The sequence below is a fragment of the Astatotilapia calliptera genome, chromosome 20 (genome assembly GCF_964374335.1).
Source record: "Astatotilapia calliptera chromosome 20, fAstCal68.1, whole genome shotgun sequence".
NCBI classification, from domain to species: Eukaryota; Metazoa; Chordata; class Actinopteri; order Cichliformes; family Cichlidae; genus Astatotilapia; species Astatotilapia calliptera.
Window position 1 is genome coordinate 6,027,835 of NC_137441.1, and position 23,555 is coordinate 6,051,389.

Below are 23,555 nucleotides of genomic sequence, written 5' to 3' on the forward strand. Positions count from 1 at the left end.
CTTCTCTAAATTTTCTCTGCATTGGCCGGTTTACATCCAGCTCCATTTACTTTTCCATTTCAGTTAAGAGTGAAGCGACAGGGATAAGATTTCCAGGCTGCTATTTTAGTTGCTGACAGGACAATATTTTTATTTAATTATATTTACAATTCATGTTTTGTGAGGGGTTTTTGTTACGGCATAAATCTCTAGATGATTTCATTTCATTATGACACAGTACATGCAGCATAAAGAGAAACTGTATAGAACAATGAGCATCATGATTTTGTTCAGTTATACAGTTTTGTTTGATGTGTTATTTTGTCAGTTAGAATTACAGTCACAGGTGATCATCATGCGTGACACACAGAAAGAAAGCTGTGCATTTTGTTTTCAGTGGTTGTATCGCACAAAGCCATGAGAATTTAAATCTACTGAGAAGTTAAGCAGGCTCACAGTCGTGTCCACAGCAAATGAATCTTGTTTCAGTAAAATCTGACCTTGATCTTGAGCACAGTTGAAGACACATTAGGAGACCATAATATGGAAGTTCCACTGACATCCTGAAGGCTTTACACATCAGATGTGTAAAATTTGTTAGAATATTTTGTGCTTTAAAAATAGTTTTTGGATTCACCCATTCTTAATGTGCAAATTCACACCGACCGCGTAATTTCACTGGATGAATTTGCAGCATTTATTTTTCTTTAGCTTTCTGAAATGATTCATCCGCCTCCTCAGATGTGGTCCCAACTCTGCCAACAAGAGTTCAAACTGCCCCCCTGACATCCTGACATATGTATGAAAGCAGTTGTGATACAGCTTTAACTCCTGGTTCAAAGTATGAAATTCTCCCTGCTGCTGCTTTTTTCGGAGACTTGAATGAACCTAGCATCTTTGTTTCCTCCTTCTCCGGGTTTAGAAACAACAGGACCGCTTAATATCAACTTCTTTGTCCTCACATTTTCCTCAACAACACAGTGCATTCGGTGTATGTGTGTGTTAGATGACAAGTTCAGAATCCGAAAATTCAGATTTTCATGCTGTTTTTTGAATCGTGCCCAGTAATAACCTAATAACATAATACTGCAGTTAACTGTGTTATCCTGTTAAATTTATACTGTTTATTAATGTTACAGACAGACAAGACCACATTAACATTACCATTTTATTATAGCCACCAGTTGCTACCTGCAGGTAGCTGCTAATACTTAAATGGCTCATGTTTATGTGGACAGTGGCAAGGTCAACACTTCAGATAACTGTTTAATACTTGTTGTTAAAACAGGAGACTTACTGACCTCCCAACAGTCGTAATAACGACCAAGGCATCAGTCTTTAAGATGCTTCATCGTGTTTGTAGTGCTACCGTTCATGTGTCCAGCTTCTAGTAAGGGGGGAAAGGTTGTGCACCTTTACTTAGTAAAGGTGTGTGTCATCTGGAGCAGGTGAAGACGGCAGTGCTGGTATCAATGCTGTTGCAAATGCAAACTGAATGTGAATTTGCTGCCTAAATACTCACCAAATGTACATTAAACCCCAAGTTTTATTCAAAAAAAGTAAAATAAGAAGAAAAATACAGCACAGAGATCTTATATTTTACTTAGTTAAAATTTATGAATGTGCTTATTCTAAAGTTTCCACCAAGTCTCTAGTGACTAAGCAGCACAGACAGGCTGGGGAGGGGCTGAATTACTAAGAAATACAGTTTTAGTTTTCATATGATTTGTTGACAAAAGCAAAACTATGAAAAGTGATTCTTTAAGCTACACCCTATCGAGTCAATGCAGACTATAATCTTGGTTGCTAATTTACAGAACTAGCAAACATTAAAAGCAGAAAACCTTTTCTTTTCTTTTCTTTTCTTTTCTTTTTTTTCTTTTCTTTTTGTTTGGAGTACTGACTTCTAATGAATACAATAGTAAGCTTTTCTTGGAGGACTTGTTTACAGTATATGCTTGACAAATCTTCCAAAACCAGGACATTTATGTTATAAATACATTCTTTGGCAGTTGCGTAGTTTAAGCTTCTTTTTGGCCTAGCTCAGGTTAAACTATGCTTCTTTGTCCAAGCAAGCTACAAACCTCTGCTCATGTTACTTCTATTGCAAAACCGTATAATTCCACATCCTGAAAATAGTCTGCTTCCTACTGAGATTTTATCAAGATGATAAAATATATTATGATAAATTATGTATTTTTTTAGCAGGTTTCTCACTCCTTCACACTCAGCTGTGGGCACAAGCTGACAAACCTTCTTAGCAAGGTGACTTATAGCTCATAGAACACACATAGTTTGTGTCAGACACATGGGATTAATTGCTTAACGGTCGCAGCCTGGACAAACTCCCAAGCCCTGCAGAGGGGCAGAGACACTTGGTGAATGCAAACATGACAACAGCCGTTGAACAGACCCTCAGCAGATATCTGTTTGCCTAAAAAGCTGAAAGACTTGACAGCAGGGCACATTCTACATTAGACACATCAAGCTATGCACACAAAATATTTTTCAAGGCACTCTTTTTTTTGTCATCGTACTGGCATGTAGATGAGGATTTCTCATGACAATGGCATCTTTAAAAAAAAAATAGTACTTCTAAACACTGACACATTGCAATGCAAAGGTTTAACCTTCTCATAACTTCTGCATGAACCATAAACAAAGTAATGCTTACAAAGTTCAAATTTATACAATTATCAATTATTATCATTACAAATTAAATAATGAAACTTTCTGTTACAGGCAGAGGTTGTTACTGATAGGTCGCTAAAGAAGTAATTTTGTCAAAAAATGTGTCACATTTTTCAAATGTTGGTGGCAGAACAGCCACTTTCGTTGCTTCAGTCATGCATTTAATGTTTCAGGTGAAGCAATGTCATAAAGTCTAGGTTATAAACAAGTCAAGTTCATTTACAGCTTTGTTGCAGCTCTGGATTGGATTATAAATATCATTGTAGATGGAGTTAGTATGGACAGGGAAATGACATTTTTTTTGTTGCTTTTGGTGTTTATTGATGTGGCCGTTGCTTTGGCAACTTCAAGATAATGTTTCTAGGTCAAAAATGAACTTTTCTATGAAAAGTTTTAATACTGCAATGTGCAGCAGAGTTTGTAATTGTTCAATCTCTTGCAGTAAAATTAAAAAAATTAGTACACTGAGGAGATGTCCTCCTAACAAAACAGGCTACTGGTAATTAACACTGCTGCCTCCTGGTTCAGCAACTGGCTGTGGCCTGTTTGAAGTTCAATTATTCTCTCTGTACCTGCATGGATTTCACCTGGGTCCTCTGGCTGCGTTAGCCTACTTCTAAAAGTGAAAGCAATCAGTGAGCTGGTGGAAAAGCAGCTACTGAAGAGTTAAATCTATATAATCCTATATAATTTAACTATGTCTAGAGCTAAAGAGCAAAGCTAAAATGAAGGAAACACTTAAAAAAAGAGCAAATACAGAAACAGATGCATTTACTGGTCAGTATTTATTTCAAAGTGAAAGTATTGTTGGAAGCAATCATTTTAACAGTTTATACATGTACAGCTAATGTACACTCTCAAAACACTAGAAGATTAGTATTGTCTTGTACTGTAGCCACATTCATATTAACAGTTACATCGAGTTACATCATATTGTTACAAACTGTTTTTCAAGTTCAAACTGTGTTACAATTTCTCTAGCTGATGGTCTCGCACATATTAACAAGAACCAGCCACTATTTAGATTATTGTCACATAAAAAAAAATATGAATACCCAAAAACAAGAAATAGTTTATAGTATGTCCAGAAATATGGTCAAAATAAGTGACCAAACCTGAACATTTGGCCCACGGTGACTTGCCTAGGGGAAAAAAATCATTAACTTGTTTGCCTGGCCACCCCTATAAAAACTCTCTGGCTCCACCTCTGTCCATTTTTATTTACATCTAGGCCTTCTCACTTGCAAATGTAGGGCTTTTACAGATACTCACACACTCTTAAAAATCAAAAATCATGCCCACTTTGCCCATGTGGTAAGACTGTCTGGAGGAATCAAACTAAATTACATAAATTGAAGTGCTCTTGGTCAAATCAAGACATGTGTCACTTTGACTTTAATGTTCCTCACAGCTTCAGTCAGACATAACCAAGAAATAAGCTGCAGCATTTGCATATTATGTAATAAGTGCAAGATTTAACAGCACAGGAAGACTTATGAGGTCTGAGTCAGATTATGACTCAAATGACAGATAAAATCACTCAGCTATTATTGAGTTATTGTGGGCTTTCTCCATAAGGAGCCATAGTGTGATGAAATGAAAAGTCCTTTTTAGCAAGGCTTATCTAATGTCCACTTTTGCCACCATGAAATATTTGTTTTCTTTTCCATTCCTTTTATCACTTTGATAAATCAGTTACCTCATTTTATAACTTTGTGTTGATCTTTCCCTTTAGCTAGCTTGTAAGGGTTTTTCCTTATGCTGGGACATGACCCTTTGTATGGTGAAATAATATAAATAGCAGAAGCTTGCATTATGTTAAAGTTACATTAGTGGGTGAAGGAACCACTCAGCTAATGAAATGAAACTTAATCTGTGCTGACATCAAATGTGACATTTAACAAATCTCAGTGTGCCTCTTGGGTATTTAACAGAGGCAGAAAGCCCAATTAGCAACCTGTTTGGAGAGCAGGTATTACACACTGTTCTCTTGACACTAATAATCCGAGTGTTCAAGTCTCCAATCAAATCTCATTGTGACAGGCATTAGGGGATTATCCCCATGTGCCTTGGGCCCTTACAGTCGGCCTGGTGGCCCCAGCAAACAACACTATCCAGTAGCTGCTTTTCCTCCCAGCCTGCCTCAGCCTGGCCGGGCCTGGGAGAGGCGACGAGGCTCATGGGCCTTCACACAGCTGGTCGGCGCACTGTCAGAGCTCAGCTTTCCCAGGGATGTATGGCCAGGATGGAATCCTCCACTTTACCAACCCGGGTAAAGGTAAAAGACACATAAACTTAGTTGTAGTTTTTTTTTTTCTTGCTGTGTGTGTGTTAAAATCTTTGAGGTAAAGCCCCTGGAAGATTGAAGACAGTACTGTGAAAATGAACACAATATTCTGTTGTATATTCTGTTGTTGCTCGAGGCTTTCAAAAGAAACATGTTGCAAAGCTGCTTTGACAAAAAAAGGGTATTTTAATTCCTACCAGAGCTGCTTCTTTGAACATGTGTTACAATAAGTTGACTCTATCATGAATATTTTGGACGTTTCAGAGCTTCAACAGTTTGTGCATTAAACAACTACTGTAGTAAGAACCTGGTTAACAGAGAAGTGGATTGAGTGTTGATTTGCTGAATGTCCACAAGATGGCAGTGATAAGCAATGATTTCATATTACCTGACACTGATGAAAGCAACAGCACTGACACAAACACTGGACTATAAGTAGAGGGCCTAGTGATGGAAAGAAGCAAACCATGCTTAACCACCAACTGGACTTCCTTCCAGTTTAACCTCAATTGAGAATTTTTCATTTAATTCTACATATGACTTCTTCTCTTCTCAATTTCAGATGGGAATACTGTACTTTCCACTTGACTGCATTTCACATAGTTTAGCAGATTCATTTAGCAAAATACCCGATGAGGTTACATTGTTTCCATATTTTATGCTGCTTTCCCTCTACTCCACTACACTTTCTACGACACTACATTTATTTGCTAGTTGCGGTTACAGTTTACTTACTCAGATTATCAAAAAGAAAACATGTAATGTATTATTATAGAATAAACTATGCTGATACTTATTCCTGTGCACTTCATACAGTACTTTCACTTATAACAAGGTGAGTGCACTGTGCTATATTGTGACGCCTTGTTAAAAAGTAATTCTCCAGTGTACCATTCTAACAAACTGTTACCAAGTAATCCTCTACTGCACCATAGTAGCAATTTGTTACAAAGTATTTCTCCACCGTAGAGTGGCTACTTTTACTGAAATTAAAAAGCGGAGAATTTTCTCAAACATAACGAGAGTGGAGTATTGTTTCACTTGGTGAGGGTACTGTTACTCCAAACTTTCAGTACTTTGCTCACCACCCCTGACAGACCTGTTAAGGTGCTGCATAAAATGAGAACATCAGGTCACCTCAGTGACAGGCAGAAGGACTAAAATGAGAACATGAGTGAGAAAAATGAGCTCACTGAGTTAATTCACTTAACAATAAAAAAAATATTTGATGTTACAGATGCTGTGATGATAACGTCTTGCTAAATAAAGACAACACTCTGTGTGTATTGTGTTCATTACAATTCAAGTTAAGATGCTGGACAAAAAGCACTCTTGACTTAACGTTGACAGGGCAGCGTTGAATACTTCACGTCTTGTTATTCGAGCTGTCTAGGTTAAATGTCTATTGATTTGCTGCTCACTGAAGGACCTATAGAGAATTAGAGAGATAAAGGTGCTCCGAGCAGAGCTGCTGACAGAGTGGATTGGAAAAGCAGTCAAAATGAATCTTCAGCAAAACAGGGTTAATTATTACAGACCCTTATCACATGCTGTGATTGATTTACGTAGTGCATAGGTCTTCATGTTTATTGATGTAATTGTTTACTTATTTAGTGCACAGGGGCTACTTGAGGTTTTCAGTCTGACTGAAGTATAAACATGTTTTTGTGAATTTGTTTTTCTGTAAAGTGTGTCGCTTTCAGTTTTATATTTATGAAAGACGTACCGAAAGGTTGAATGGCCTAATAAATCTTTGAGATAAAGAAATACTGGTGGCCCAAGTTAATATCTGTAAAGAAATACACCTTAGTAAAGTGCCTTTAAACAGAAATACAGTGTGGTCTGCTAAGTGGGTAGAAGTCACAAAGAGAAACTGGAAAAGGGTGTTGTAATATAATTTTCCATCAGCCTATCTAATTTATTAGCTAAATCTTTAACCTCTTATAATATCATGACACAACTAATAGACGCTCTTGGTTTATCATTACATGAGAGCAAACAGTAATCATGAGGGCGATTTGACAACTTGCCTGCTCTTTCACTGAAAAGATTTTATTTCAGCCGCGGTGAAAATCATCTTCAGAAAGCTAATTTAAAAGTAAACTGAGAGTGGTTGTAAACATTAAATGATAAAACTTTGAAATCGTTTTAATTAACATGAAGACGGCTCTTTGAGGATTTCTTTGGCAATCCGATTTGTCATTTTAGCACAAAACTTTAAAAACTGTGTAAATAAAGGTGACAAACTGGCTTTTAATGAGTAAGGCTTCGTGGGCCTCTGAGATTGCATTATCTTCTCTGTGTAAGTAGAATGCTAATATTTGACAGGAAAAATAAGATATTTATATGAGCTTTGTCAAAGTAATTTCCACTACAGAGGCGGGAGTAACGCATAACACAATTTTACTGAATAAACATGCTCACATAAAACCATCAGAAAATGATGCAAGACAGTAATTCAATCTTCTTAAATGATAAATCTGCATTATTATAGGAACAGAATATTCCACTAGCCCAGAAAATATGATATTCCCCCACTCAACCACACGGGCTTGCATAAGCTGTGTTATTTGCAGATAGCTATCTGTTGACAAGGTCTTTGCCATGACACTCTACTCACCTATCTCCTCCATCTACTGCAGCAGGCTTTTTCTGCCGGCCTTAAATCTGCTGCAGCCAGCACATTGTTTCCTTCTGTTTTCCTCTTATCAACATCAACACATTCCTGGTTATGCCTTGCTTTTCCACTAAGGTGAAGCTCTCTTTGAAAGAAGCAAAATAAGTCCCCGGAGAGTTTATATTCCACATCTTATTAACTCTTCCAGGCCACCACGTTCGTCTTTTTTCCTCCCAGCTGCTGGTTTCTGCATTTTGATTTTATTATGCTGCTTCCCTGCCGCCTGCCTTTGAGATCGGACTTGGGGAAATGAAATGTAGTCATTGAGGAGAAGGTACAAATAGGCAGTGGTTACAAATGGAGTTTGGTCAGTGGTCGGAGATTCCTATTCAGAAGATAGACAGGACTTTGTTCACAAACTGGAGTTTGAAATTTCAAAGGGGAGAATCACACATGTATTACATCAGGTCTCAGCGATCCTTTGACTTTTAGCCTCGGGGCAAGAGTTTGGGTGACTGATTATAAGACAGCTCAGTCTAGCCCATCACATTTTAACATGGCAGCCTCCCACTTCATTTAAAAGTCAAATGGCCATTGCCAGCTGAGCTGCAGCTTTTATCAAAATTCAGTTTTGGCTTAAGACTCTATTTATATTCTGTTCACTACATTAAAAAAAGAAAAAATTCCTTACTTATTTCACTTTATTTCATTATATTTTGTTATAAATAGCACTCAAACAATCCCTGCATTTGACTACTTTAAAAAACAAAGCAAGACAATCATCCTTTAACGGCATTTAATACAACCAGAGAAAAAGCTGCTACAAGACAAATAAATTAAAAAAAATCATTAATTGTATGCATATTCTGCCCCCATGGAGCTGAATCACACACTATTGACTTGCTGATAAGCTTAAGCTGTCACATGTAAATGTGATTACTGTTGATGAATGACTGTTTTGAGTGGTTTTGTTAACTGCTGCATCACAATTGCCAAGTAAATCTGGTCCCCGCACATCAACACAACTCCAGTACTAAAGTACCAATAGAAACAAATGACAACAGTGGTGTGTTATTGTAACTGTCATTGTAGCCATGTCTGGTCAGGATTTAATACACATGACAGCTACATACTGAACCCAACTAGTAATGTTTAACTTTTTTATGGTTTTAAAATTTCCTATATTTAAAGAGGCAATAACATGGTAATAAAAACCTAATCAAAAATCACATGTATAATCCGAGTTATAGGCTTGTTGTCTTGGGAACCTGGTTGTGTAACAGCCTTAAGAATGAGATTTGTTGCCACGATTAAAAAAAAGAGTCTTCAAATATGTTAGCATCTCTACATAGAAAGGTACAATGTTAGCATGCTAACTCAATCACTGACTGCTTCATGAGGTGTTTGGCAGTTCTATTGCTTGCCATTTCATGTGAACATTATTGGAAAATGGAGTTCAGCAATTTGGAAAATAACTAGTAAAGTTATCATGTTATCACTGACTACACATCTTGCATTCTTGATTATATTTTAAATAGAAGTCACTGATTGTATTTTGGGGGGGTTCGAATTGTCATAAAGATTTTTTTTGAGTGTTACATCACCACAAGCATTATGACCTGACCCTGGGCTTCAAAGTTCTGGCACTTACCTGATAGTAGTTGTTTTGTATGCAGTACACATGCACACAAGTTTCCATTGCGGCTTATCTATGCTCTAACATTGAGAAAAGAAAAAGAAAGTGAAAATTAAGCATACAATAAGTATTCAATGGCTTGCACAACCACCTTTAGCAGCAATAACTTAAAGTAATAATTTTCTGTATAACTATAATATTTATAACTGCAGAAGTGTAGAAGAATTGTGGCTCACCCTTTTTATAATGTTGCTTCATTGCTCTGTGCAGGAACTGGTTCACACTGCTCTCCTAAAGTCCTACCATAACATTTCAGTTAGGGTAAAGTCAGGATGGCAATACCTTGATTTCTTCTGTTTACAACAGGTGTACCTGCAATTACTGTCTCTATGCACAGGAGACCTCTAATTTGAATACTTTGGTATGCACAAGAATTCGTAGTAGGCTCAGTGTCTGCAAGGTGCCCAAATTCTGTGGCTCCAAATCAAATCATTACTACTACACCACTGTGTTTGACAGCTAGTATGAAATGTTTGTGATGATATGATGCGTTTTCACCAAATGTGTGTTCAGATGCAGCGTTGCATTTTTCCTGCACAAGTACGGCTTAGAAACAAGCCACACTTGTTCAACATTTCCCTAACTGTACTGTCATGAACTGAGGCCTGCAGAGTCTGCGATGCTCTTGGTTTTTTGTAATTTCTCAGAACACTACACAATCTGACCTTGGTGGTTTTGCTCCTATTTATAAAGGATCATATGAGTGCTCTGGAGAGGAAATGTAGCCAGTTTTAGTACAACAGTTGCTGTCCGAGTTAAGTGACCTAGATTATTTGCAATAATCCTACAGGTCAGGTCAGTGCAATATTTTACTGTAAACAGCCAACAGTATGTATTTTGAATGCTCAGTGTAATAAAACAGCAATAAAACACACAATAACACATCTTCTTTTAACACGTGTGTTTTTATCACTTAAAAACATACAACAAAGTCAGAAGAATGTTCCCAAACTACGGAAACATGACCATCTGAGAAGCATGTGAATGCACAGTTTCTTTACTGCATCACCATGCTAACTATAACAAAATATACAAACCAAAAAAAAAGAAAAGAAAAAACACTGAAAAATAATACAAGTGAAAAACGTCAAATAGTTACCTAAAAGAAGTGTATTTATTCAAGTTCATGGAAACAATGAATTGTCATGCTGTATGACTTCATACTTCACTACATTAGCCTATAAATTGAGCCCCTTTTCCCACGTACACATATATCTTGGTAAATATAGGTTTTCTATGTATATTGCCATTTTGAACCAGAAATGTAAGCTTTTGAAAAACTTTGTCCAGGTTTAAGATTTTCAGAAACTCATCATTGCATCTTCATTTCCTTGTTTACAGTCAGGCTGTTTACCATCGAATCATTTATTTTTGCAAACATTTCTATACAGTTAGGGTTATACCGCCACCTGTTGCTGTGTTTGACATTGTTTTTGTGTTTTCATTTAGATGGACAAAGAAAAAAAGAAAGTGAAATTTATTATTATTTTCTAAATTAATAAAAAAAAATAACTAAACATTATTTTCAGGGACACGAAAACAAGAACAGGAAATTTGTGTCCAGGAACACTGACACACTGAGCTGTTTTATCACAGCTATATAACATTTTCTTACCACCAGTATTAATGAATAATGAATGATTTACTTCTTAGCATTAGACTGAATGACTGTATGAGCAATATGAAATAAAATTAGTAACACATTAGCATAGCTACTGGAGCTGTTTTAACTACACGCGTTAGCTGCTTCTCCTTATATTGCCGTCTTTATGCTACACTAAACAAGCTAAACTGACATTTACAGTCATATTAAACTATACCTTTAGAAAAATGTTGCCTAAGATGAGTTGTAGTCTTTAATTAATTAATTTAAATATAGTGGCTACATTAGAATTTGGCATCAGCAAGAATGTGAGCTGCCCAGAGAGCCTGCACGTGTCAGTCCAGTTTGAGGAAATGTACAGTATGTTAACCCCCCCCCCCCCCCCCCACACACACACACACACACAAATCACAGATAAGTCACGGAAGAATTTCAGCCTGCCCTTTCTAACATATCAAAACAGTTTGTGGGTTTATGATTAAGAAAGCTATAACCATGCAGATTATATTTTATAGTCCCATATATGACTGTTCCTTGAGGAGTTCACAGAAATTTAAGATAGCAGCAATGATACAAGTACTTTAATGATAGGGGGAGATAAGATTTGCTGCAGTGACTCATTCAAAGCTCCACACTGATTCTCCAATCATCAGTTCTTCCCTCTCCCCCCGCTCGCTGACTGCTTTGAAATAATCAGCACACTTCTTGAGCAAATATGGGCATTGCAGAAGAGCAGCATGGATCGAACATGAAGCAATGTTGTAATGGATGACCTCTGCACACACAAGTGAAACAACATGCTCCAGTCTGATACAGAACAATCACCTGTGCACACTGTAGGAGTGTGCACAAAGCTGCTAATCATTTTTTGATAATTGGTCTACGTTAATTGCATTGTTTATAGTGTCTAATTACCATGAAAGCTTAACTGTAAATGAATCTGTGACCTTTCCTGACATTCAGAAAAACAGTAGTTTAATCAGAACTTGATTGCTTCCATTTTCCTTTCTGATTGGCTCTTAGTAAGAGGGGTTTTTATCAATCATTAAGCAAATCATCTCTCAGTCACACACAGAAGCCTACAGGCATGGATGTTTGCCTGCATGAAGAAAAATAATTTTATGAGCCCACCGTATAATTTGAGTACATGACTAACAACTTCACCTACATGGGGTTTAGTGCTTTTGAGGTCCGTCTGAACCTGAGATCGTTGACCTATTGCTATGTACTAGGTACTTTTTCTGCAAATACAAGGCTCTTGTTTGCTGTGTGACATGCAGGATGAGCCTGCTTTCTGCTTTGCGCAAACACAAAAGTTATTTATGTAAACAATCAGATTCTGGGCATGAAAATCATTCACTGAGTGCACGTGTGCCTAATGACCAATGCTGCATTATTTTCAGTTTAAAAGTGGCACATTTACCTTCACATGTAATTTAAAGTGTAGCTACATTCAATGAAAACTGTTAAATTATACAGTAAATATTTTTGTATATAAGGCTTAAATACAATACTCATGAACAGTTTTTAAATTACCATCAACTTCTACTCATCTGGTCTTTACACTGTACAGGGAAACCATGAGATTTACTACACTTAGTGTTTAATGTATTTGCCCCCTTCTTGATTTCTTAGGTTTTGTATATATGTCACGCTCAAATGTTTCAGATCGTTAAACTAATGTTAATCTTAGATCAAAAATAGCCTGACTAAATACAAAATGCAGTTTTAAGATGATGATTTCCTTTATTAAGATCCATGCAATGGAATTGTGTTTGGTTAACTTTTTGTTTGTTTTTGTTTGAAATGCTCTGGTGTTTCTTCGTGAAGCACTTTGTTTGTCTCGAAAGGTGCTATATAAATAAAGTAGGATATAAAGTGAAGCTGCCAGAGTAATGACAGTGCACAGCTGCAGAGGAGAGTTAAATAAATGTTACTTACTTACTACTTACAGTGGGGCAAAAAAGTATTTAGTCAGCCACCGATTGTGCAAGTTCCCCCACTTAAAATGATGACAGAGGTCAGTAATTTGCACCAGAGGTACACTTCAACTGTGAGAGACAGAATGTGAAAAAAAATCCATGAATTCACATGGTAGGATTTGTAAAGAATTTATTCGTAAATTAGGGTGGAAAATAAGTATTTGGTCACCTCAAACAAGGAAAATCTCTGGCTCTCACAGACCTGTAACGTCTTCTGTAAGAAGCTTTTCTGTCCCCCACTCGTTACCTGTATGAATGGCACCTGTTTGAACTCATCATCTGTATAAAAGACACCTGTCCACAGCCTCAAACAGTCAGACTCCAAACTCCGCCATGGCCAAGACCAAAGAGCTTTCGAAGGACACCAGGAAAAGTATTGTAGACCTGCACCAGACTGGGAAGAGTGAATCTACAATAGGCAAGCAGCTTGGTGTGAAAAAATCAACTGTGGGAGCAATCATCAGAAAATGGAAGACATACAAGACCACTGATAATCTCCCTCCATCTGGGGCTCCACGCAAGATCTCATCCCGTGGGGTCAAAATGATCATGAGAACGGTGAGCAAAGATCCCAGAACCACACGGGGGGACCTGGTGAATGACCTGCAGAGAGCTGGGACCAAAGTAACAAAGGTCACCATCAGTAACACACTACAACGGCAGGGAATCAAATCCCGCAGTGCCAGACGTGTTCCGCTGCTGAAGCCAGTGCATGTCCAGGCCCGTCTGAAGTTTGCCAGAGAGCACATGGATGATACAGCAGAGGATTGGGAGAATGTCATGTGGTCAGATGAAACCAAAGTAGAACTTTTTGGTATAAACTCGTCGTGTTTGGAGGAAGAAGAATACTGAGTTGCATCCCAAGAACACCATACCTACTGTGAAGCATGGGGGTGGAAACATCATGCTATGGGGCTGTTTTTCTGCCAAGGGGACAGGACGACTGATCCGTGTTAAGGACAGAATGAATGGGGCCATGTATCGTGAGATTTTGAGCCAAAACCTCCTTCCATCAGTGAGAACTTTGAAGATGAAATGAGGCTGGGTCTTCCAACATGACAATGATCCAAAACACACCGCCCGGGCAACAAAGGAGTGGCTCCGTAAGAAGCATTTGAAAGTCCTGGAGTGGCCTAGCCAGTCTCCAGACCTCAACCCCATAGAAAATCTGTGGCGGGAGTTGAAAGTCCGTGTTGCTCGGCGACAGCCCCAAAACATCACTGCTCTCGAGAAGATCTGCATGGAGGAATGGGCCAAAATACCAGCTACTGTGTGTGCAAACCTGGTATAGACCTATAGTAAACGTTTAACCTCTGTTATTGCCAACAAAGGTTATGTTACAAAGTATTGAGTTGTATTTTTGTTATTGACCAAATACTTATTTTCCACCCTAATTTACGAATAAATTCTTTACAAATCCTACCATGTGGATTCATGGATTTTATTTTATTTTATTTTTTTCACATTCTGTCTCTCACAGTTGAAGTGTACCTCTGGTGCAAATTACTGACCTCTGTCATCATTTTAGGTGGGGGAACTTGCACAATCGGTGGCTGACTAAATACTTTTTTGCCCCACTGTATATCCACACATTCCTCCACATCACTGTGGAGGAATTTTGGACCATTCTTTTTTTGCAGAATTGTTGTAATTCAGCCACATTGGAGGGTGAACGGTAGAGTGTTTCAGATCATTGTCCTGCTGCATAACTCAAGCATGCATGACCTTTCAGGTTTTCTGGTAGAAAGCAGAAAGTATGGTTCCGTCAGTTACAACAAGTCGTCCAGGTTCTTAAGCAGCCCCGACCATCACATCGTTGGTATGATGTTCTTTTATGAAAGTGTTAGTTTTACGCCTGATGTAACAGGATTCAAACTTTCCAGATCAGTCCAGATTCTCCCAAAAGTCTTGTGGTTCATCAAGATGTTTTTTGCCAAATGTGAGACGAGCCTTTGTGTTCCTTTTGGTCAGCAGCAGTTTTCTGCTTGAAGCTCTCCCATTGATGCCATTTCTGCCTGGTCTCTTATTGTTGTCTTATTGTTGAATCATGAATCCCGACCCTAACATGGATAAGTGAATCCTGCAGGTTTTTGGGTTCTTTTGTGACCTCCTGGATGAGTCGTTGATGCTTTTCTTGGTAGGCCGGCCACTCCCGGGAAGGTTCATCACTGTTCCAAGTTTTTTCCCTTTGTGGATAAAGGTTCTCACTATGGTTCACTGGAGTCCCAGAGCCTTAGAAATGGCTTCGTAATACTTCTTCTATATTTATGGACCAAAAAAGAGAAATTATCTAGTAAACAGCAGTTCTGATTTAGGATACTTTGTAAAATGTAAAAAAAAGAAAAATTCAATGATTTTCAAATGATTTAACTTATAACTTAAAAAACTGAACAAAATGAATATATCAAATGTTGAAACCTGACAAAAAAACAAAGCTTGCACTAGGCATAATTAATGCTACTTATCATCACCTCTTTTAATAACTGTAAATAGAAAACAACTGAGGAGATTAAATGCTTTACTTTTTTAAATGAACTCCTTAACAGGTTCCTCTGTGTTAGTTTTTGCTTCATAATACATATGTGGACTGCTGACTGGATAGTTTAGCATGGACTCTTTTACTGGGGAGACATGCTGCTGTAATGTGTGCAGACTGTGCTTTGGCATTGTATTGCTGTCATGAATAAGGCCTTTTCCTGTAAGAGACAACTGGATAGGAGCAAAAGTTGGTGGCTTGGATGAAAGATTTTAATCTAGGCATCAAGCTGGCCTCTCTACTCTGTAACTCAGGTTTTGATTGAACTATTTTCCATCCTCGGGGGCAGAGGGGGCCAGATGTTTGATTAACTCTGGTCACTGTTTACCTTTAAAAATCTCAGTTTCAGAATTGCGTATGTTTGTGCATTTCTAAAAGATTCACTCTGTCTGCTCATGCTTTTTTTTTATACCCACTTATGTTACCCACAACTAATAAATCTGTAACCTTGTAAACTGTAAAACAAGCCGGTGTCACTTCACTGCATTTTATTGCATATTTTGTGGCATTAAATGTAAAATTTCTGTAAAGAATGATTAATTGACCCACCATTACTCTTTTTATTTTTCTAAAAGGCTTCTTTAGGCTCCTCTGAGTCATCTAAGCTGTCTCTCAGAGGAGCAGCCGCCTTTACAACAAGCTTGGAGCTTTTGAAAAAGCCTCACGTGAACCTTGCACAAACAATGACGGCTTTTACATAAAGGCATCATTTGTGCTTTTCCCCGCTAATTATGGCAGAATTAACTCAGATTTCCGAGCAATGTAATACACATGGAAGTATGTTTTTAATATAGTGGTTAATTTTATTTGATTGTGGTTATCTTGTGGTGGTAAAAGTATTTTTCCTCTACTTTTTATCTCATTAAAGTACAGTGCAATTATTCAAGGTCAAGGTAATCAAGCTGGCTCTAAAGTTAAACTGCTTTATAAGCAGTTAGGCGATATAATGATTTATCCTCTGTTTAAAATAATAATTAATAACTTCCGTAATATATTGATGTGCAAACTATGTCTGTTGTCATGGAGTGATTCCTGAATAAGCCTCAGTTAATATTAAATATCAAAAACAAAACCAGAGGAATGTTTCGATATTTTTTATTCTATCTGTGCAGAGGAGCATCTGTGAGGATCGGTTGGAAGCTTTGGACCTGGAGTCATACAAGCTTTCTGAATATTTAAGCAACAAAAGGCAGCCTCTGAGTGTTTTAGCTGACCTGCAGAGGGGAGACAAGGGGGGCTGCTGAGCTAAAAGGCAAGAAAAAAGTTGTAATGTTTTTCCACAGTGGAGCAGAAATGTAAAGTAGCATCAAACAGAAGTGCTTTCAAAATTTGTAAAATTTCATAAAAATTGGAATTCGTTACTTTCCGCCTAATTCCAGGTCTTTTTGCAGGCACTTTCGTTTGTACCAATATCCAAGCTTTAATTGGTGTGCATGTGATATGGGCATGCAAGGAAAGTGTCAGCTATAAAATGAAAAGTTCAAAATGGTGTCAAATGATGTAGTAGGAGTGAACTGACATAGCTCAGGTTGAGGAAATGTTTATCCATTACTGACATGCAGCGATGGCAGATATCAAAGCTGTGCTATCTCTTAAAAAACAACAACCCTGTGATTCACCAGTGAACACTCTGGTTAACCATCAACCGGACTGACACTCCACCTCTTCTCTGGTTAGTGGTATGAGGGAAGGAAGAGAAGGACACCAGCTCTGCTGTCAGTCACTGTTCACCTCTCTAACACCAGTAGGTCCATATACCACTCAACTGGGCCAAGGAGCTGTCCTGTCACTGGGCGGAGCTAGACCCAGAAAGAAGGAGGGGGGTTTGCTGAGGTGTGTGGGGGTGTGAGAAAGGAAGGTGGAGAAGGAGGGGGGCACTCTACTTTCTTGGACAAGTCTTTCTGTCCCACAGTCAAGTAGTTGAGAATTTGTTGGCCTAAAGAACTAGCAGACATGGACATGGCAGACTACAGCGAAGCTCTGGACCCAGCCTATACCACGCTAGAGTTCGAAAACATGCAAGTGCTCCCCTTGGGTGCAGGTGAGTGTCATATAAGCAGCGCTGCCTTTGAACTTTGAAACTTTTACTGATTTAAAACTTTGGTCGGGAGAGGAGAGCGCGAGTTCTGGCGTGAAGTGATAAAAGGGGTCATTTGTCCATCTGCTCCTGCTCGTAGAGAGATGATCCTGTTCAGTGGTCTTCTTTTATCACCTTGGGTGTGATAAAACATTAAGAGATTTTGTTTTACGAGACTGATGTATTCTCAGTGCACTTGGGTCATTTGGCCCAACCAATTTTAACCTGTTCCAGCTTGTACAGGGATGTGGTGTCAGACTGATTACAGGGGATTGATCTTCATTCAGTGATGAAGCAGTAGCTTTAGTATCATGATCACCCTTCTCTTGTTACAAACGGTCTGTTCCCACAGAGTCTAAACTGAGGAGAATGGATGTCGTTTTTGGATATGCGCTTACAGTGACACCAACCTATTTGTATATGCAGTCTCCCATGACATCTGGCTCTGATCCTGATTCTAAAATTTCCAAAGAAGCAAAAAAAAGAAAGCCTAATGGGGACCTATCCAAGCACAAAACTTTTTTTTTTTTAAATAATTTACACAATTATATTCTGTCATTGAACAAATATGTAAAAGTGACTCTCCAAGAACCAGCCTACCACTTTTATATATTGTACATTTCTTTAGCATGTGTCATGGCAAACTCTATGATAATCAGCTTTGTTCTGGTGACTGTGAGAGTGGCTTACACAAAAACTGTCTCCATCGATTGCCTTTCATAGGTAATCAAACCTACATCAATTGAGCTCTGTTGACGCTATCTGAGCTACTCAGGCTGCTAACAGATCCCTGCAGTTCTCTGGAGGGCTGCTTTTGATCAGCTGTCAGTGGAGCTGATGAGTGTCTTCACTTCGGTCTTTCACGCCTAGAATTAAACCAACCTGGCAGTTCAAGTTTGCTGTCTGGCATATGATTAGAAATAAAGTCATATTTAAAAAAAATAAAAAGACGCTTCTTCGAGTTTCAGGTCATCTTGTTCCGGTGATTTAAAGCTAATCACCTAAAAGCCTGTTGGCCTGATGAGCCTTTTTTTCCCCTTTCTCTCTCTCTCATGTCAGACTCCTCACCAGCTGAAAGCACTAACATGAACGCCGCGAGCCACCTGGCTGCAGGCAGTTTGTGTGCCATATGTGGAGACAGAGCTACAGGTAAACACTATGGTGCCTCCAGCTGTGATGGCTGCAAGGGCTTCTTCAGACGCAGCGTCCGGAAAAACCACATGTATTCATGCAGGTGAGTGAAGCTCTTCAACTAAAAAATACTGCTACTGTTTGTGTGACAATGAAAAAGCAATGGACATCTAGCCAATGCAATTAATTCTCAGTTATGTGCCACTGTGTAGACAAGCAAAGATTGCAATCTTCTGATTACAGTCTTGTGATTAAATGTTGATGGATGCAATCATTACATATATATGTATATATTCTTCATGCTTAAGCTACTTGAAAAAGAAAGCATCTGGAATTTTTACTTCATCTATTTCAATTTGTATCCAATTGCTTCACTTTGTATTGATTCCTTCATTAAGTTTCCTTTTTAAATCCGTGATAGCACAAACAAACTTAATCCACTCACTTTTACAGGTTTAACAGACAATGCATTGTGGACAAAGACAAGAGAAATCAATGCAGGTATTGCCGACTGAAGAAGTGCTTCAGAGCTGGCATGAAGAAAGAAGGTAGATGACTTTTATCTCTTCACTAAACCAGTCAAAAAAGTCAATCTATGTGAATTTTTTAGTGTTAAAACAATAGAATCTATTGCCTCTCAAAACAAAAGAGAATTTAATCAGCAAATCACTACCAGAGCTTGAGCTGTCTCTACTAAATTGATATGACTTGTCTAAATGTGTTGCAACACCCAGGAGGGGACTACTTTGTTAATGTTCACTCCACGGAGTGCTTAAGTCTCTGACCAGCTTATGCTGAGCAAACATTTCCAAGCAATAACAGCCATATACTGATAAACATGACAACCTTGGAAGACATATTTTTCTTTCAAATCACTCTGTGTTCCGTGTTTGTGCAACAAAGGAAATGAGAAAATTCAACACTTTTCTTGCATTTACAAAAATATAACTGCATGAAAGTTCCACTTTTATCTTTTGCTTTGCAAATGCAACCTACATCTTGCTGCCACATTATAAATCTGTGAATGTTCTTTTTTTTTTTAGCTGTACAGAACGAACGAGACAGAATCAGCACCAGGAGATCCAGCTATGAAGACAGCAGTTTACCATCCATCAACGCACTCATCCAGGCAGACGTACTGTCAAGACAGGTAAGGTGGCCGTACATCATGTTTGGGGCTCATATCTACTGTAACTGTAACAAGACCTCAAATGACTTCATAAATGCATTTTCCTGTGTAGATCACATCCCCTGCTCCTATACTCAATGGTGACATACGGACTAAAAAGATCGCCACCATCACAGATGTGTGTGAGTCTATGAAACAGCAGCTGTTGGTCTTAGTGGAGTGGGCCAAGTACATCCCAGCCTTCTGTGACCTGCCCTTGGATGACCAGGTGAGACCCATACACAGACAGAGTGCACACAGTGATATAGACACTCTAGTCATTCATCAACCAGTATACTCAAAACCATAACGAGGGTTGAGGGACACGTGGCTGTGGGACTGTCACTGACTATGTTCTTCCTTAATCAAATAACACTGCAGTAAAAAAAAAGAAAAAAGAAAAGAGGAGAAAATAGTTTTCCAGTCTCTAAGGATGACGGGGTTTTTCATCACTCTCTCTTAAAAATTTCAACCAGAATGGTTAATGTGTTTTAATCCTCAGTTGGAACATGATGAGCTGGTTTTAATGTCACACTGCTTCTTGAAAAAAAAACAAACTGCAGAATCATTAACAGTGTGATCACCGAGCCTTAGTAACTGATTTGCTGATGCAGTGAGATGGCCTTCTTTGCCAATTTTAGTTCAACCAGTGAGATTCATGCAAGGGGAGTTTAAAACCCCCCAGACAGAACTTTATAATATAAACACGTATAACATAAAGGAGTTATTATTTCATAGCAAACTGTCTTTTAATTCACTTTCATTGCAGGTGGCATTGCTTCGAGCTCATGCAGGAGAACATCTCCTTCTCGGTGCTGCAAAGAGGTCCATGCTTTACAAAGACATCCTCTTATTAGGTAAAACTGACACACAAGGCAGTGTGATACTGCACTCATATTGCATATAATCATGCTCTTTCCCTATTCCAATGGTGCGTTTTCAATGTGTTTCTCCTGCAGGAAATGACCACATCATTCCCAGAAACTGCCCAGAGTTGGAGGTGGGCAGAGTAGCAGTGAGAATCCTGGATGAGCTGGTGCTTCCTTTCCAAGAGCTTCAGATAGATGACAATGAATATGCCTGCTTAAAAGCCATAGTTTTCTTTGACCCAGGTATTAGTGCTGACAAACATTTCAGATTCTTGAGCTTCTTTCCAAGCCATTAACTTGAGTGAAAACTTGAAAAACTCAGCTAGACCACATTATATACAGATGTTGGTCATCAAAACATTTCTCTTTGCTAACATTTGCCCATAGATGCTAAAGGTCTGAGTGACCCTGGAAAGATCAAGCGGATGCGATACCAGGTCCAGGTGAGCCTGGAGGACTACATCAACGACAGGCAATATGACTCTCGAGGCCGTTTTGGAGAGCTTCTCCTGCTCCTGCCGACACTACAGAGCATCACTTGGCAAATGATTGAACAGATCCAGTTTGTGAAACTCTTCGGCATGGCCAAGATTGACAATCTGCTTCAAGAAATGCTTCTTGGAGGTGAGAAATGGTTGTCAGTACAGATAGGTTTAGCAAAATTTACTATAGCATGAATTCTGAAACAGTAGGCATTGCATTAAGTGGACAGAACTGCATCAAACCACTATTCAGTAATAAATTATGATTAACTGACAATTGTTGGGGTTTTTCTTCCAGGTTCTGCTAATGAAGCACCACATGCACCTCACTCTCTGCATCCTCACCTGGTTCAGGAGCACCTCAGCACCAATGTTATAGTGACCAGCAATATGCCAACGCCAATCCATAATGGTCAAATCTGTAAGCACAAAATACATTAATGCATTGCTACGTTTAAGATTTGGTGTCTGTAATTAGCTTAAAACTGTCAGGGTTTTTTATTGCTACATATGGTAAAAACTTCAAGTCTAATGAAGGTGATCACAATCATTAATCAGTTGTATTTTAATGAAGAGAGCCCATCAAATTTTCCTCACGCAGCTCCATGTGCAGCCAAGTCAGGTAGCTGGAAGACCAAATAAGCTTGGTAAAATAATCCCCTAAGTTGTTCACAGAAACTAATCTGGCTTATTTTGTAAAAGAAAACTTCTGTTATTCTTTCTGAGCATATTTAATGCTCTGACAAATTTCACAAAAGTGCTTATTCCTTATTGGAATCTTGTGTTACCCCCGCGTCACACTGTAAGATAATAAATATTCACCTGCTTGTGCTGTAGTTTCTCCACATTAGTAACTGCTCTCTCTGTTCTACTTTTCAGCCACTCCTGAAACCCCAATTCCATCTCCACCCGCTGCCTCCAGCTCAGAACATTATAAAATGGTTCAGGGGGTCATAGCCACTGTTCCCAAGCAGCCAACCTCCATCCCTCAACCAACTATTACAAAACAGGAGGCCATTTAACAACCCCTTAAATCTTTATTCCTTCAGTTTTTTTTTCTAATTAAACCAGGGTCTTTACATGTATGTTTATACACAATCAGCATTGAAGCTGTTAACTTGACTGGAACCCTAAAGTAGCTGAATACTGTATATATATCTATAATAAAAATCTGCAGGTGTGGTCTTTACAGATTGATAGCCTGAGTTTTCAGGCATCACTTTGTACATGTATGCAGCTGCAGCTGAGCTTCATGGTTCAGTGAAGGCCAGATAAAACCATAAGCATTGTGATCTTCTAGGCTTACTGCCTTTCTGTAAGACTGACACTTAGAAGTACACTGCTGTATATATTATAGCTCATTATTGGGTAACTTCAATTCCATTGTGTCCTATGCATGTCCTCAGTGTGTGCAGTAAGGCTTATGTTAGAAATGGCAAAGTAATCATGTCAGTATTTCATGAATGTTACAACAGGCCTTACACTGTCATATATTTAGTGTTTAACTTTTTATTTTTTTATTTTATGTTTCTTAACAATAAAATGAACTCAGAAAAAAAAGCTAAATATAATTCCTCTAAAGAGTTCAGCTTTTCCTTCGAGTTGCTCTCAAATATTTTGTGGCAAAACTAAAATATATGGGGTTTGTTTTATACACTGGGATATGCATATTTACAGGAGTGAAATTTCAAGTTTTAAAATTTACTCCAGTATAACCAAGTTTGGCAGGCTGTATACACAGAGACTTTTAAAAAGTCACAGGCAGACATGCTAAAGAAGTTTCCCAATAATATGTTGTGCTCGGTTTTAAAAGTATATTGTATGTTGTTTGTTTGTTTTTTTGTTTGTTTTGTTTTGTTTAGTACTTTGTCATGGTTTAACTGATGGAATAAATTGTGCCTTTTAACCTGTACTGCCTTACAAAACCAGGTAATGTTTTGCCTTACAATGTGAAGTTGAGTTAATAAATCTTACGGTTTATTTTTACATTGCTTTTTCTGCTACGTATTTATACTACGGTCACAAGAGAAGTGGCCACCAATGAATTCACTGCATTTGCATTACACATTCTTTCAAAGGTAAATGGTGGAAAAAAAAATTAGGTCCAACGTGGCAGTGCTTTTTGGTCCCTGATAGACTACTGCAACTTCAGGCTGATAAGCTGCCATAAAATCATTACAGATAGCGCTGACTCCAGATAGAGAGATGCAGATATATTTGTGCACTGCATCTAGAAAACAATGAATGCTGTGTGTGCTATTGTTAAGCTCATTTTACTTTTTGCAATGGAAACAAAGCATTACATTCAAAACAAGTACAAAAATAGAAGTATCTAGAGGAGGATTACTTTTAATATTACTGCCCATAATGAGAGCATCAACAGGACCATTGGTGAGACATAACTATTGAGATTTCTAGGAAACAAAATTGTACTTTC

General features: G+C 38.3%; 2 protein-coding genes across 4 annotated transcripts in view; one reads left to right on the top strand and one right to left on the bottom strand.

The window, feature by feature from the left end:
- Nucleotides 1-7,712, bottom strand: part of fitm2 (fat storage inducing transmembrane protein 2) — a 23,153-nt gene extending 15,441 nt beyond the window's left edge. Inside the window, exon 1 of the mRNA XM_026153228.2 lies at nt 7,578-7,712. The gene's annotated coding sequence lies outside the window, so the exon portion shown is untranslated. The remainder of the gene's footprint in view (nt 1-7,577) is intronic.
- hnf4a (hepatocyte nuclear factor 4, alpha) overlaps nt 1-23,104 on the top strand; it is a 24,289-nt gene extending 1,185 nt beyond the window's left edge. The window contains exons 1-10 of one of the 3 annotated variants that reach the window (XM_080294772.1): nt 4,787-4,948; nt 18,528-18,702; nt 19,053-19,147; nt 19,643-19,749; nt 19,841-19,996; nt 20,537-20,624; nt 20,727-20,879; nt 21,024-21,260; nt 21,417-21,539; nt 21,998-23,104. In XM_080294772.1, the coding sequence (XP_080150898.1) occupies nt 4,903-4,948; nt 18,528-18,702; nt 19,053-19,147; nt 19,643-19,749; nt 19,841-19,996; nt 20,537-20,624; nt 20,727-20,879; nt 21,024-21,260; nt 21,417-21,539; nt 21,998-22,140 (1,323 nt within the window). In that variant the 5' untranslated portion in view covers nt 4,787-4,902 and the 3' untranslated portion in view covers nt 22,141-23,104. Of the gene's footprint in view, nt 1-4,786; nt 4,949-17,051; nt 17,433-18,527; nt 18,703-19,052; nt 19,148-19,642; nt 19,750-19,840; nt 19,997-20,536; nt 20,625-20,726; nt 20,880-21,023; nt 21,261-21,416; nt 21,540-21,997 lie in introns of those variants that run through there. The other 2 variants (XM_026153226.2, XM_080294771.1) reach the window with 2 other exon arrangements.
- The last annotated feature ends 451 nt before the right edge of the window (nt 23,105-23,555 follow it).